Below are 15,453 nucleotides of genomic sequence, written 5' to 3' on the forward strand. Positions count from 1 at the left end.
CCATTGGAAGCTGTTAATCACCATCTCCAGCCAGTTTGAAATCTGAAAGCTATCAATGGAGATAAATATTCTCAGAAATAGTCCTTATATATCAGAAGCGAAAGTTTCAATCAAAGGCACAGAAGCTGCATATGAATCACGTATACCACAGAAAGGTTAATTTACATTTAATGCTATACAGAGGTGACATTATCAGCAGAAAATGTGTAATGAAATTAATATTTTAAATATGAAATTATTTTAAAGTCACATCAAATTAAATTGGAATCATCAGACAAGAACAACATGGCGCCAAAAATATTTTTTTAATTTTTCTTTATGAAGATTTGGTTGGTTGGTTGGTTTGTTTGTCATTATTGAATTTAACTGTTTATGATATAATTTGAACACTACCGATTATTCCAGTGATAGCAAATTATTATTATTATTTTCCATAAAAAAATTCATGCTGACCCCAAAATTTTAAATAATAGTGTATGTGAAATAAAAATGTAAAAAAAGAAAAAAAAAGGGAAAAAAAAAAAAAAAATATATATATATATATATATATATATATATATATATATATATATATATATATATATATATATATATATATATATATATATATATATATATATATATATATATATATATATATATATATATATATATATATATAATGTTTAAATATTCCATCCTGACAATTCCACTGTTTAAGGCTTTTTAAATTAATTTTTACATAGAATTTACTCATAGTGGGTTTTGTATGGCTGTGTACCATGTGTTAAAGTGCCAAATATCTTTTTTTTTTTTTTTTTTTTTTGCAATATATTTATTATTGGATAATATATGTTTTCCTGCATGATTCTTTATAAGTAGAATTGTTTTTGTTGCTCCAGGGCATTTTATGAATGTGTTGGCTTTCACAGTTGCATCCTGTAACATATTGTACTCAGACTGCATTATGCACGATTCTAGTGTTATGGTCACATACACTGTTATTGCCAGCTGAGGACGGAGAAGGCTGATATGAGGACATTGATACACTAGATGGCAACTGCTGTACCACTTCTTCCTCTATAGACTACAGTTTCAGGGCTAGGGAACAGCAGATGCCGCCTGTTTTTTAGTGTTAAGTGAATTACCACCAAGTTAAAGCCTGACTTTAATCTGAATTACGAAGACTTAAGGTTTAGGATTAACACCATCTCTCTCTAACCACGAGTTACTGACAAGCTCCTACACACCAAATCTGTCAAACAAACACACGTACACACACACAGATGCACACACGCTGACAAACACACACAGCAGGTAGGAGTGAAAGAGAGTTGTTTATCACTACCAAACACCTGTGCAACAGAGAAAAGTGTTAGCAAAATCCCCCCTGAATAGAAAATAATCCTCCGTTTTCTGATAACATTTAGACAGCAATGGTGACCTGTGTTTGTGTGTGAGCATGTGTGTGTGTGTGTGTGTGTAATTGTGAGGGGTCTTTCTGTTTCATACTTTTTCTTTTTTTTTGGTTGAGCTTTGATACAGTTTGGATGAATAGATGGATTTGTGAATTCTGGAAAGGAGCACAGAAAGCAACACTCAGCACAGGCTTGAACCACAATTGATGAGTGTAGAAAAAGAGGCAGAAGAGGGTGTGCGGTTACCCTAGAAACCATGTTAAAAATGTGTCATCCCTAAATTTATCAAACCTTATTACTTAAGGGCACTTATACCTGTAATTATCTCACTTTGCATGAAAAATGAAAAACAGACAGTTCCCTCGTCACAGATTAAACCCAGCTTGGTATTAAATTGTGATGCCAGTTTAATTGTTAATTTGTGGGGAAACTAGCTCTGATAGTGCACTGAGGTAAGGTTACAGGTTACAGATGATAGCATTTTAGTACATACGCTTTATGAAGCAGCAGGATATGTGCACGCAGACGGAATGTAACTCCACCTCCCCCTCAGAGATTAAATGGCATCACCTATAAAAGTGAGAAATATTGGTGAGGAATGAAAGCATTGAGCTCTGTGTGAATCTATTTTAGCTCTAGTGGCATTTTAGCTTCAGCAACTATTCTATTTACACTCTACCATTAAAGGAAGTAATTCTACACTGTCAATCAACTCCATATAACCCTGAAAAAGGCCTTTATATAAAGGGTATCTCCTATGGGCTTTACACTGTTAATGCACTAGCATGTGTGTGTTTGTGCAAGTGTGAAACCAACCATGTTCTATAGGGTCCAGTGCACTTATAGTCAAGGGGTCCAGAGAACATAGTTTGGTGTGGTGCAGTGTATTAGTAACAGTCCTGTCTATTTTCTGTTTACAACATTGATATATATATATGATACAATGAGTGGACTCCAGAGGGTTAAGGCTTTTATTCTGCAAGGATGCATTAAATTGATTAAAAGTGACAGTAAATTAATTTGCATGGTTACAATATATAATAGTGCTGTCAAACGATTAACTACTTGTCAACTATGGCATATGACACAGAGCTGCCCACATCGCTGTTGCTACTATAACATCTAATTTTTATAATTTCTTTTGTCTTTGGGTTGTTATATCTCACAGATTTCTGCTCGTTTTAAATCAGATACAGATAAAGTAGCACAGTAAAGATTACATTCATATGAATGCATTAGTAAGAGCAATTGTGTGTGTGTGATTTAATTCTACCTGGTAGCATCTCTCTACTAGTAGTGAAGCTGTGGGACTCAGTTATTAAGAAATGTATTCTTGAAATTTTCAGTTTCTAAGCTATTTTATTGAGAAATTACAGAATAGTGTTGACAATACATTTTTGGGCTGAATGATTCTGTGCACGCAATCTGTGTGTGACATACGAGTTACTGGCTGTTATCTTATGTGTGTACGTTACAGTGCAGCAGCACATTAGATTAGAATGCGGATTAATTTACCTGTACAATAAGCTGTTTAAAACTTTAAGCATCCAGTAATAAAATCAGATGTCTTCTGGAGTGCTTTCAGAGTATACATGTATTTGTCACTTTACCTGTTTGGAAACTGAGTGTAAATGTGGAAGTCTTTCAAAAATGTCTTATCCTGTTGTGCCCTATTTAGGACCATCGATATATACATGTGTATATATATATATATATATATATATATATATATATATATATATATATATATAGGTGCATTTCAGTAAATTAAAATGTCATGGAAAAGTTAATTTATTTCAATAATTCAACTCAAATTGTGAAACTTGTGTATTAAATAATTTCAGTGCATACGGACTGAAGTAGTTTAAGTCTTTGGTTCTTTTAATTGTGATGATTTTGGCTCATATTTAACTAAAACCCACCAATTCAACAAATTAGAATATGGTGACAGCCAATCAGCTAATCAACTCAAAACATCTGCAAAGGTTTCCTGAGCCTTCAAAATGGTCTCTCAGTTTGGTTCACTAGGCTACACAATAATGGGGAAGACTGCTGATCTGACAGTTGTCCAGAAGACAATCACTGACCCCTTCACAAGGAGGGTAAGCCACAAACACTCATTGCTGGCTGTTCACAGAGTGCTGTATCCAAGCATGTTAACAGAAAGTTGAGTGAAAGGAAAAAGTGTGGTAGAAAAAGATGCACAACCAACTGAGAGAACCGCAGCCTTATGAGAATTGTCAAGCAAAATCGATTCAAGAATTTGAGTGAACTTCGCATGGAATGGACTGAGGCTGGGGTCAAGGCATACAGATGTGTCAAGGATTTTGGCTACAGTTGTCATATTCCTCTTGTTAAGCCACTCCTCAAACCACAGACAACATTGGCATCTTACCTGGGCTAAGGAGAAGAAGAACTGGACTGTTGCCCATTGGTCCAAAGTCCTCTTTTCAGATGAGAGCAAGTTTTGTATTTCATTTGGAAACCAAGGTCCTAGAGTCTGGAGGAAGGGTGGAGAAGCTCATAGCCCAATTTGCTTGAAGTCCAGTGTTAGGTTTCCACAGTCTGTGATGTTTTGGGGTGCAATGTCATCTCCTGATGTTGGTCCATTGTGTTTTATGAAAACCAAAGTCACTGCACCCCTTTACCAAGAAATTTTGGAGCACTTCATGCTTCCTTCTACTGACCAGCTTTTTGAAGATGCTGATTTCATTTTCCAGCAGGATTTGGCACCTGTCCACACTGCCAAAAGCACCAAAAGTTGGTTAAATGACCATGGGGTTGGTTTGCTTGACTGGCCAGCAAACTAACCAGACCTGAACCCCACAGAGAATCTATGGGGTATTGTCAAGAGGAAAATGAGAAACAAGAGACCAAAAAATGCAGATGAGCTGAAGGCCACTATCAAAGAAGCCTGGGCTTCCATACCACCTCAGCAGTGCCACAAACTGATCACCTCCATTCCACATCAAATTGAGGCAGTAATTAAAGCAAAAGGAGCCCCTACCGAGTACATGTACAGTAAATGAAGATACTATCCGTAAGGACTTCAATTCACTAAAAATGTTTTTTTTATTGGTCTTATGAAGTACGCTAATTTGTTGAGATAGTGAATTGGTGGGTTTTTGTTAAATGTGAGCCAAAATCATCACAATTAAAAGAACCAAAGACTTAAACTACTTGAGTCTGTGTGCATCAAATTTATTTAATTCGATGCACACGAGTTTTACAATTTGAGTTGAATTACTGAAATAAATTAACTTTTCCATGACATTCTAATTTATTAAAATGCTATATATATATATATATATATATATATATATTTATATTTATATTTATATTTATATATATGGTATGTATGTATATATATATATATATATATATATATATATATCATGCTATTAACATTTTAATGGAAAACATATATTTCAAACTTTAATAACAATTTTTTTTTTTTTTAACCTAATTTATTCAAAAATAAATAAATAAATAAATAAATACATTAAAAACCTGCCTATCTATGGACAAGGAAGGGAACATTTTTGTATGATACAGTATAGTTTATGTTCACAGCTCATCAGTTACACTATGCATAGACAGTGTGTTCTGTTAAAATGTGTACTTTCCTTTAAAGTTCACTGCAGGACACATTGTTGAGCTCCAGGCGAGGACGGGGCACTCATTTATTATGTTGAATGTTCCTCACAAACAATGAAATAAGCACAAGCTCATGCTCACAGGAACACAGGCATCTTTCTATCTAAAATGGGTCAGGCCTCTTAAGTTTATGGGGGAAAGGCACACATACGTATGTCAGTGTGTGTGTTTCTTTCAGTAGTCTTATTTCTAGGAAGACAAGCAATAGCAAATTCAGCTCACTGCCTCAAGCATAAAATCACACCGTAAATCTGGCACAAAGACCTTTACAGCTCTATTGCATGTCAAGCATTTGAGCTGAAATGACAGCTAGCCTTATGGAACCTGTCTCCTAGACGGATTTTGCCTTCTCATGGGCTACAATGGATTTTTATTTTCAGTGGACAATGAGCAGCTCACATCAATGGTTCAAAGCGTTCTATGTGTCCAGGAAATTAACCTTTAGAGTTCCCATAAGTTGACGCCATCAAACAAAGACACACACTTGTCAAAATATTTGTTTTCTGTTGTGCTGCAGAGCTATAATTCAACATTTTGCTGTCCAAGTAACTAAATCTCAGTATAGAAGAGATTGCAATTAAAAGGCAATGGCTGATTTATCTTGAGATAGTAAACACTAAATATAGATGAGGTCCAAAACATGATCACTGTCATTCCAGACCTGTACCAGACTTTCTTTGTTTTTTTTTTAAATTCTTTAATGCAAGTCAGTATGGTTTTTATTTTCTATACTCTACATGTTATCTTCTTTTGTGGTCTGTAGAAGAAAAAATGATCATACGGGATTGAGTAAATGATAATGAATTTTTATTTCATCTAAAAATTCAAGAATGTCATAATCTGAGATCAACCGCACTTATCTGATTTATTGAACATGTTTGTTGCCTGTGGTCCTTTTCTGGCTAGTTGCCTTGTTAGCTCATGCTGTCAGTGTAATAGTTCTTGTTTGTGTATCTGTTGCAGCTGCTGTCCGAGAGCCAGATTAACATGGTGAAGGTTGTCAACTCTGTGAGCGATGCTCTAAATGCCATGCAGAAGGAAACTGGAGGTCTAAAGGCCAGAGTGAAGGCTGACCTGCAGAGGGCGCCAGTCAGAGGAGTTCGCCTTAAAGGCTGTGCTAATGGTAGGAGATCCAGCCTGCCTGACCATCTCTTTTATTTAACATTTTTGGGGTTTTACCTCTCTGTCTGATGTCCATTTGTGCCACTATACACTATTTTAAAGTTCGGGGTTGTTACCGTTAAATAGTAATATTTAAAAAAATTATTACAATATAAAACACAATTTTAAAATGCAATGTATTCCTGTGATGACTAAGCTGGAATTTCAGCAGCCATTACTCCAGTCTTTAGTGTCATACGATCCTTCAGAAATTATTCAGATGTGCTGATTTGTTGCTCAAGAAACATTTCTTAATATGTTGAAAACAATGTTGAAAACAGTTGTACTGCTTAATATTTTTGTGAAAACCATGATATTCATCAAATAATAAGAACAGCATTTATTTGAAACATTATTGTTAGGAACAATGTAAACATATTTGCTGTCACTTTTAAAGGGGTCATCAGATGTAAAATTCACATTGACATGTTGTTTGAAAATAAACAGTCCGTGACTGTTTGGACGCAGAGCAGGGGTAGACAATAATGGCTCCTAAGCAACTGATGTGTTCTATTGTAGGATGTAATAATGTACATAGCAGTCAGCAGTCATCATTTACTCCCGACATCTGAGCCATTTAATACGCAGTGGATTACTGTTGTTTTTGAAGGGAATGCACTCCCGATCTGCCTAAATGCGTTTATTTTCATGCAAGTCATTTGTGATCCAGTTTCACCTACAGAGGAAGTGAATATATGTTTTCTTTTATGAATCTTTGCAAATCACCTTTCCTTATAACGTGCTAGTTAGCAAGTTTTGTGGCTAAATGCAGCTAAAATGAACAGTATGGCTCGTCCCCTCCACGGGAAAGAGGGACGGGGTGAGCAGAGCTCAATATCATTTAAAGGATCATGCAACAATACGGGTTGCTGTTTGCAGAACTATTTTTGACATGGTAAAAAGACTACCATTGAGAAATTTTAACCAAAGCATGTTATACATTTTTCATTAAGACCCTAAAGAGTCATATCAACTTTTAGAAAACAGGCATCCGATGACCCCTTTAAGGCATACTTGCAGAATAAAAGTATTTATTACTCTTAAAAACATTCAATTGACTGTTCCCTATCATGTTTTTGACATCACAGTGAATGATAGTTGCCAGTGAGGAGTCAAATTCAGAAAAGCATAGTAGCATGCTCTCTACTACTTACGCTATTACTACTTCCTGTAGCTCAAGATTGAGTCACATGGCATTTTTTGCTCAGGTGATTGGCTTTGAAAGTTCTATGGTCCGGTGAGCAGCGATTCAGATGCAGCTCATGTACTCTGACATTAACTCAGAATCACAAGCACGTTGGTCCCCCAAGCAAAGGCGCTCTGATCCTCCTCTCACTGTTGACTCATTGATTCTCGATCCAAAGAACATCAGACAATTTCACGGAAAACTGTGTTTAAAAAGCACACATAACTATTGTCTTCTTTTTTTGCCCCCGCTGATCTGAATTCTCATTAGACGAGTCACTGGAAGCCAAAGGAAAGTGTCTGTACTTAAATTGTGCTCTCGGGAGGCCTAATGTGTCTGAAAGCATTTTACCACTTTACTTTTAAGGTCTTGATGTGTCTGCTGGAGCCACAGGTGTGGCTTGTAATGAACCTCAGTATGGAGCAGACGCTTGTATGCAAGTGTGTGCCAGTGAAGGGGAGAGTGTTTTCTATAATCAGGGAAAAGGATCGCTCTTTTGGGAACAGAGACCAGTAAACTGAGAAGCGCCAGCTGCCTTGGAAAAATCTGTGCAAAATTATATTGGCTAACCTATAGCAATATTCCTTTGGTCATTAAATTAGCCTTGGCCTAGTTTAGCTATTTGCTATCTTGTAACCATCCGGTTATCGAGTCTTTGTGGTTTTTTGTGATTGACTCTCTCTTTCTTTCTCTCTCATTTAAGGCTCCCGTCCACGGGACTGTAGTGATATATATGCTAGTGGTCAGAAAGAAGATGGAATCTACTCTGTTTTTCCCACTCATTATCCTGCCGGCTTTCAGGTCTACTGTGATATGAGCACGGACGGAGGTGGCTGGACGGTGAGTCACATTATTTAACATGCATGTTTGCTTTTGTGAGTTTGTAGTATTGCGCACCTTCTGAAGTGTGATTCATTGGTGTTGGTGGTATCACACCAAAGCAAGGCTTTTATTTTATTTTAAATGTGAATGAAATATGGGGAAAAAGAGAGAAAAGGAATGTGGTTCAGGCCTCTTGATAAATGAATTTACACACATGGGGAAGAACAGCCTCCACAAAGACAAGATGTGATGTCGGATTGTTAATTATGTTGATTTAAACTAATCTGAATATTGAGGTGGGCATGTCCTACTAATTGTTGAAGGTGGTTAGGACTAGCACAAATAAGCTGTTGACTTGTGTACACTTGTCAACACAAACTTTAGGGATTTACCCCAAAATGAAAATGCTCTTATCATTTACTCACCTTCATGTAGTTCCAGAATTGTATGATTTTCTTTCTTCTGTGTCACACAAAGCATGTTTTAAAAATGTATCAGTATTTTTCTCTATACAGTGAGAGTCAATGGGGACCACTGTTGTTTGTGTTCCTCAGAAGAAAGAAATACATACAGATTTGGAACAACATTAATTATGTAAATGATGACAGAAGAAAGAAAATCATAGGCATGGAACATGTGTGTGACTAAATAACAGGAGTTTCTTTTTTATGTGAACTATCTGTTTAAAAATGCATACACAGATTTCTCAAACCAACAAAAAAAAAAAATTATGTTATTTAATGTTATTTATTTTAATCCATCACATTTCAAGCTGTCAGCTGTGCTTTTCCCTCTATTGTAAATCTAATTTTTAAAACCAAGATTGGGGTAGGCTAAAAGCAGAAAAGATGTACTTTTGATATAATATCAGATTTTATGCATCTCATCTCTCGAAACATCTATGTACTGTAGCACTTATCCACTGTCTGGTTCAGTAAAGAAATGTAGATGTACTGCTATCTTTATTGAGGTTCTTCACAGACGGAGGTTCAAAGTTGCTGTCATGTTTAGCTGCTTAAAATGATGAAACGTATTGTGAAAGCACTTAGTGAGATTGATATGATCCTGATGATGAGGGTCATTATTCTGATTACTCCGGGTTTTTAGATTGTGTATCCACTGGGGTCTCCCTGTGTAGGATAGAATCCTGCTGACTACGGAGGCTGTTCTTTCCTGAACTTTTCTTTAGGGATCAATGACATCTGCATGCACATCTATCTGTCTGTATACCGTATCACATTCTGAAGTCATTGCTCTATATTTAAATATGCAAAACTCACAGAATTGCAGAATATGACACATTATAGGTGTTTTGAGGATGTGAGAGCATGAGAGAAACAATAGGAAAGACACTTTCTTCATATGTGGCAGCAGCACAGATGGTTTCTCTCTGCCCTCTTCCAGCAATCATTGAGTGTGCATGGGCATATTGGAGTGCACTGTATATGGAAGAGAGTAGAATCAGTGGCATCACAGAATGAGAGCGATAGCAAGAGAAAGATGCTGAGAGGAAATGGCTTGAGGCAAAAGAGGGTGCATGCAGTCTGTCAGGCTATTAGTTCTTCATAACTGTCCCACTTTCTGTTGCTCAAGAGACTGTTGCAACTAGGAAGGAAGACACCCACAGTCATAGTGTGTAGTCTTAGGGTTGTACTGGTGTTTGTGTATATTTAGGAGAGACTAATGAAATGTAAAAATGAAATGAGCCAAAGAAGCAAAGAACAAGATGAGACAATGAAAAGATTTAGATATACTACCTTCCAAAAGTTTTTTTTTTTTTTTTTTTTTTTCTGGTGAAAGACAGTAATACTTATATTTAGTGTAACGATAAAACCTTCATATTCATCCGGAAGAAGGAGGCGGGAACCGGCGGACAATCAAAAACATTTTAATAACAAAATAAACACAAAACAGCGCACCAGCCCCTCACGGACGACTGGTGCGCATAAAATAAAAACCAAAACACAACTAAAAGCCCAGGCCTGGTCCTCTCTCGTCCTTCACTGTCGTCGCTCCAGTTTTATATCCTTCCATCTCCTCCATGGGCCTCGAGACCGGTGGGACGAACAGGTGTAGTTCATCTCCAATCACTCCCCCGGCCTCGCTCCCATGTCCCTCGGCCCCGCCCCACTCGTCACATACCCCCATCGCCCCTCGCAGGCCGGGGGGTACTCCCGAGACTGCGCTCTACTCCCCCCCCCCCCCCCCTCCGGGGGGGCCGCTCCCGGGGACCTGCGGGAACCTGGGGGTAGGACAGGCGAGGCGAGAGAAAAGGAGATGGAAGGAGGAGCGACAGAGACGAGAGAGGGGAGAGAGGAAAAAAAAAAAAAAAAAAAAAAATTCCGGTTCCCAGACGCACCGCTGCTCGGCCCTCCACCAGCTGGGTGATCTCCTCCGCGGTGCCTGGCGGTGGCACTGGACGGCCCTCGGCGGACGGCACGACACTCCTCCGCCGCCCGGTGGACGGCGACGGCTCCTCCGGTTTTGGGCAGCCGGCAGGAGTCCCCCGTTCCCTGCTCCTCCCCGTTCCGGCGGAGGCAGCAGGCTCCGGCCACCTGGCGAACGGCGCCGACTCCTCCGCTCCCTCACGGACGGCAGCCGTCTCTCCACATCGTGGGCGGCCGGTAGCGAGCTCGCCCGTCCCCGGCAACTCGCTCCAGTCCACCGCCTCGAGCGTCCATGGCGGCACACTCCTCGCCAGCTCGATTGCACCGCGGATTCACCACAGCGGCGAGGGATCTTCAGCAGCGCGTCCCTCCTTCTCCCGGGCTTCGGCACCACTGTAACGATAAAACCTTCATATTCATCCGGAAGAAGGAGGCGGGAACCGGCGGACAATCAAAAACATTTTAATAACAAAATAAACACAAAACAGCGCACCAGCCCCTCACGGACGACTGGTGCGCATAAAATAAAAACCAAAACACAACTAAAAGCCCAGGCCTGGTCCTCTCTCGTCCTTCACTGTCGTCGCTCCAGTTTTATATCCTTCCATCTCCTCCATGGGCCTCGAGACCGGTGGGACGAACAGGTGTAGTTCATCTCCAATCACTCCCCCGGCCTCGCTCCCATGTCCCTCGGCCCCGCCCCACTCGTCACATTTAGCAAGGATGCATTAAAATTATCAAAAGCAACAGTAAATACATTTATAATATTGCAAAAGACTTCTATCTAAAAATGCTTTCTTTTTGAACTTTTGATCACCAAAGAATCCTGATTCTAACCAAAGAACCCTCCCCTACGACAAATTTTAAGCGTGTTTCAACAGAAAAATATGCATGCAAAAATTTGACCTTTGAAAAAATTATTAAACAAATAATAATTTTAATGTACTCAAAGTACATTCTAGTCCCAGTGACATAGAAACTGAAAGACTGTGTTCCTCTAGTATAAAAAAATGACTATGCTAAAATGTATTTAAAATACATTTATTTCATACTTTGTATACTTCAAATCTATTGACATATTTATTGACATATCCCTTAAAACTTACTGATTTAAAAATGATAATTAAACTTTATTTGGAGTAGGCCTATTTCTTTATTGCACAATGCACATTTCTCAATACTTTGCCTAAAATGTGTTTTTATATCACTATTAATAAGGATTGCATGGTGTCTTTGTAATATCAGACATTAAATGCAAGATATTTAAAGTGTACCTGAAGTATACTACTTCCACGCAATTAAAGTGCATTAAGCATAACATTACTCCAGTTTAGTATACAAAAGCAATTGCAGTTGTTTTTTTTGTTTTTTTTTTTAAACACATAAATACGTTAAATATAATTGCACCAAAATAAATGTATTTCAAACACATTTAAGTAGCCTATATTTTTTTTCACTTGGGTCGCTCAACTCATAATGACCTTTATTTCCGTTCCTGGCTTTCGTTTACAGTAACTCTGAATACATCTCTTGTCTAGTTAACTGCGTGTGTATGCAGATATGAGCCATAATTCCAGGCTTTATCTGCCGCTTTTGTTCCAGTACTATCATTTGTGATGTTCAGTATAAAAAATGGGTCATCCTTTTTTACCGCTTTAAGCTTAAACAGTCCTCCAAAACACACTGCCTTCGTATTACAGACTGCTCGTCCACAGTCACTACACACGAAATAAAAGATGAATTCCACCCATTCAGATCCATTTTTTTTTTTTTTTGGACATCTAGTAATTGATTGCATCTGTTCGCAAAGTCATGCACTGTCCAGATGACGTAGCTAACAGTGAAGCGTACCACCGCTTTAACAAATTGAAAATGAAATGGAAGAATTTGCAGACTGAGCCACTTTGAGCCTGTGCAGTGACCTAGCTTTGCTTTAATATCAAAATGAGACCCCTCAATCCTCTCGTTCTTTACTACGCATTTCCTGCCATCGTCCTTTTGTTGCCTCTTGTTTTCATTTCGGCAGGTAGCATGACAGAAAAGAGAGAACTCTTCTTTCTGCCAGAAACCCAGTGCCTGTGAGCTCATATAAATAGGAATGACACTTTTTTCCTCAGCATTAATTCTAAACAGAGAGAGAGAGAAAGGAGGAGAGATGCAGGTAAAAAGGTATCCAATTCTTTGGGTAAAACCAAGCAGAGTTGTTTTTTTAATTTGTAAGACCAATTACATGGCCATATACACACACACACACAAACACAGAGACCGCTTTGACAGATGAAAGAATACAAGTATCATTCAAGAAAGTTGTTTCACATCTTCTCTTTTGACTTGATCATGCATTACAGGCCCATTTTGTGTGGCTGTTTCATTCTCCCTCTCTTACCCTTTCTTTCATACACACGTGCAAGCACACATCTATGCATTCATGCATGCACAAAAACCAAACAAGCTCACACACATTATCACCTGTGGTGGCGATATTCTGTATTCCATTCCTGACCCGCACTCTGCCCTGAGATAATGTATTCCACTATTATTATTTTATCTGCTAAAAGGAGTGGACTAAAAATGAGCACTCTATAAATCATTTATGGGAGCAGATCTATTAGAGTGCTACGTGATCCGGCATTATCAAATGGTTCTTTTATCAAAAGTACCCACAACTCCTCTCTGAAATATTAAAAAAGCACTAAGACCTGAAATGTAAAAGTTTTAGATTGAAACTCAATCTAACTGGATGGGAGGGGGAACTTGTTTTTCTTCTCTTTCTGGAAAAAAAAATTGTTACCAATGTCTGACTGTCTCTTATTGCTGATTCATGTTCCATAGCTCAGTTGTACATTTCCAAATGTGTGTTTTTCTTTGCAGGGCGAAGGCTGTGCCACAGGTTTGTAGCAATGATTGGATAAAGTAAGCCTCTATTTTGGTAACATGCTATGCGGTGTAGGATTTATGTTATGCAATTAGGTTTTGAGATTAAATGATGGGTTAGAATTTTAGACTCAGAGAAATTGAGACACATGGACATAGAAAATAAAGCATAGCAGGGGAGAGATGTCAGACCATTGATTTATTGTATTATATTTAACTGAAAAGGATTGTGCAGACCTGACCTTTATTGGTAGATAAGTGTACTGTATATGTGTGGTGTAAGCTGTTAAATGAAACATTTTGTCCTGTTTGGGAGTAGACACTGTAACCTTCACACACACAAGCTGAGAGAGTTAGCTCTGGGGTTCAAAGTAAATCATTCACCAGGCCGAACGGTCACTGGAGCAAACTTAAAGTTCTTTATTTGTCATAAAGCAGGGTTCAGGGTAAAGGGGAGAAAACTTGAACTTGGGTACTTCTCTCTCAGGTTGCTCCTTTCTGCATCAATTTACTTCTGGAAAAGAGGCAGAAGAGGTGTAGTATTAGTCAAGGAGATTCGCTTTACTCACGCCGTCAATTAAGCCTCTATCTTCAAGAGGGTGGTTGGGCTGGGCTTGAATACATCCAACACTGAGTCTGTCCCCTTCCCATTCTTCTCTCCCTACTGTGGCTTCTTTGTTCACTTTTATGTGATTACTAATTGGGCCCAACAGCCTGCAGCTGAGGCTGCCTGTCAGAGGGGAATGCTGCACACCTGTGTTAGAGCTGTCCTTGGTCCTGAACACCACTGTTTCACCCAGACCTTGTGTCCTCTGATGGTGCTCTCCATGGTGCTGCAGGTGACTGTGCTGCGTTGTGATGGACTGTTTCCTTCTGGCCACCACAACACATAAAAACATCTCTCCAAGAAATGGAATCAAGCATAACATTTTACAGTAAATTTATGTATGTAAACATTAGGGAATGTATTAAAGGAGTCATACCCTCGTATTACCTTGGATACCTACAGCTGTATTATAGTCTTTCAGGCCCTTCTAAAAAAGAAAATTGGAAAAAAAATAAACACAGAGCTCCTCAGACCCTTATCTCTGTAGGCATTATTGTCTCGCGAGATCTGATGCGATATTTTGGCTGTCGTGGACGGTCATTATAATAATATAATAATGCAAATGAGGGGCACGTTGATTGGTTGCAGGAAGGAGGGGGGTTGACACCGCAGGTAACGCTTTAGCATATCATTACAAACTGACATCATGGCGCAAGTTGTGAATGAACGCGACCGGCTTCCCGGCCAGCGCCGTTTAGGGCTTAAATCAAACTTCATTCACACATATGAAACACGCTTGCATATATACTAAGTACTAGTCACACATACATGTATATGAACTATCTACGCACATAAAGTTACTCATATGAGACGTGAGCACAGCACACACACACAAATATAAGACGTGAGCACACACAAACTAGACGGGGCCTCATGTAAGCATTAGGCAATAAATAATCAATAACCGAATTCATGATGATCTCAGTCATTTGTTTTTTGCAAAGTACGTTAGGAGCCATTCCCCATACCTCGAAGCTAATGCTCCCGCCAGAGTTGTGCCTGGACGCGTTCATTGAACGATAGTTCATGAACTCGTTCATATTTTGGCCGTACATGAACTGAATGTACCACATTACTGCCTGATGAACGTTACTGTGAAGTCGTTCATTCTGGTGTCTGTGAACGCCACGCTCTCTCAGCTTAACTTCGTTCAGTAGGATGCCAGATTTCTATAAAGCCTTCCAGGCGAAAACCCACCTAAAACACACCGTAAACCGGCCTTAATATGTAGCGGAAAAAACACCCAATCTGGCAACGCCAGACTCTCTTGTTCAAAGTCGTTCATCAAAATGAACAAATCTTTTTTCGAGTCATTTCGTTCATTTAAGGGGCTTTAAATGTTACTATTAACTGGCAAATTCC

The 15,453-nt window shown here is 38.7% G+C and overlaps 1 protein-coding gene across 1 annotated transcript in view; it reads left to right on the forward strand.

The window, feature by feature from the left end:
• fibcd1b (fibrinogen C domain containing 1b) overlaps positions 1-15,453 on the forward strand; it is a 75,669-nt gene that overhangs the window by 34,753 nt on the left and 25,463 nt on the right. Inside the window, exons 3-4 of the mRNA XM_059550573.1 lie at positions 6,018-6,177; positions 8,105-8,241. Coding sequence (XP_059406556.1) covers positions 6,018-6,177; positions 8,105-8,241 — 297 coding nt within the window. The remainder of the gene's footprint in view (positions 1-6,017; positions 6,178-8,104; positions 8,242-15,453) is intronic.

Source organism: Carassius carassius, chromosome 5 (genome assembly GCF_963082965.1).
Source record: "Carassius carassius chromosome 5, fCarCar2.1, whole genome shotgun sequence".
Taxonomy (NCBI): Eukaryota; Metazoa; Chordata; class Actinopteri; order Cypriniformes; family Cyprinidae; genus Carassius; species Carassius carassius.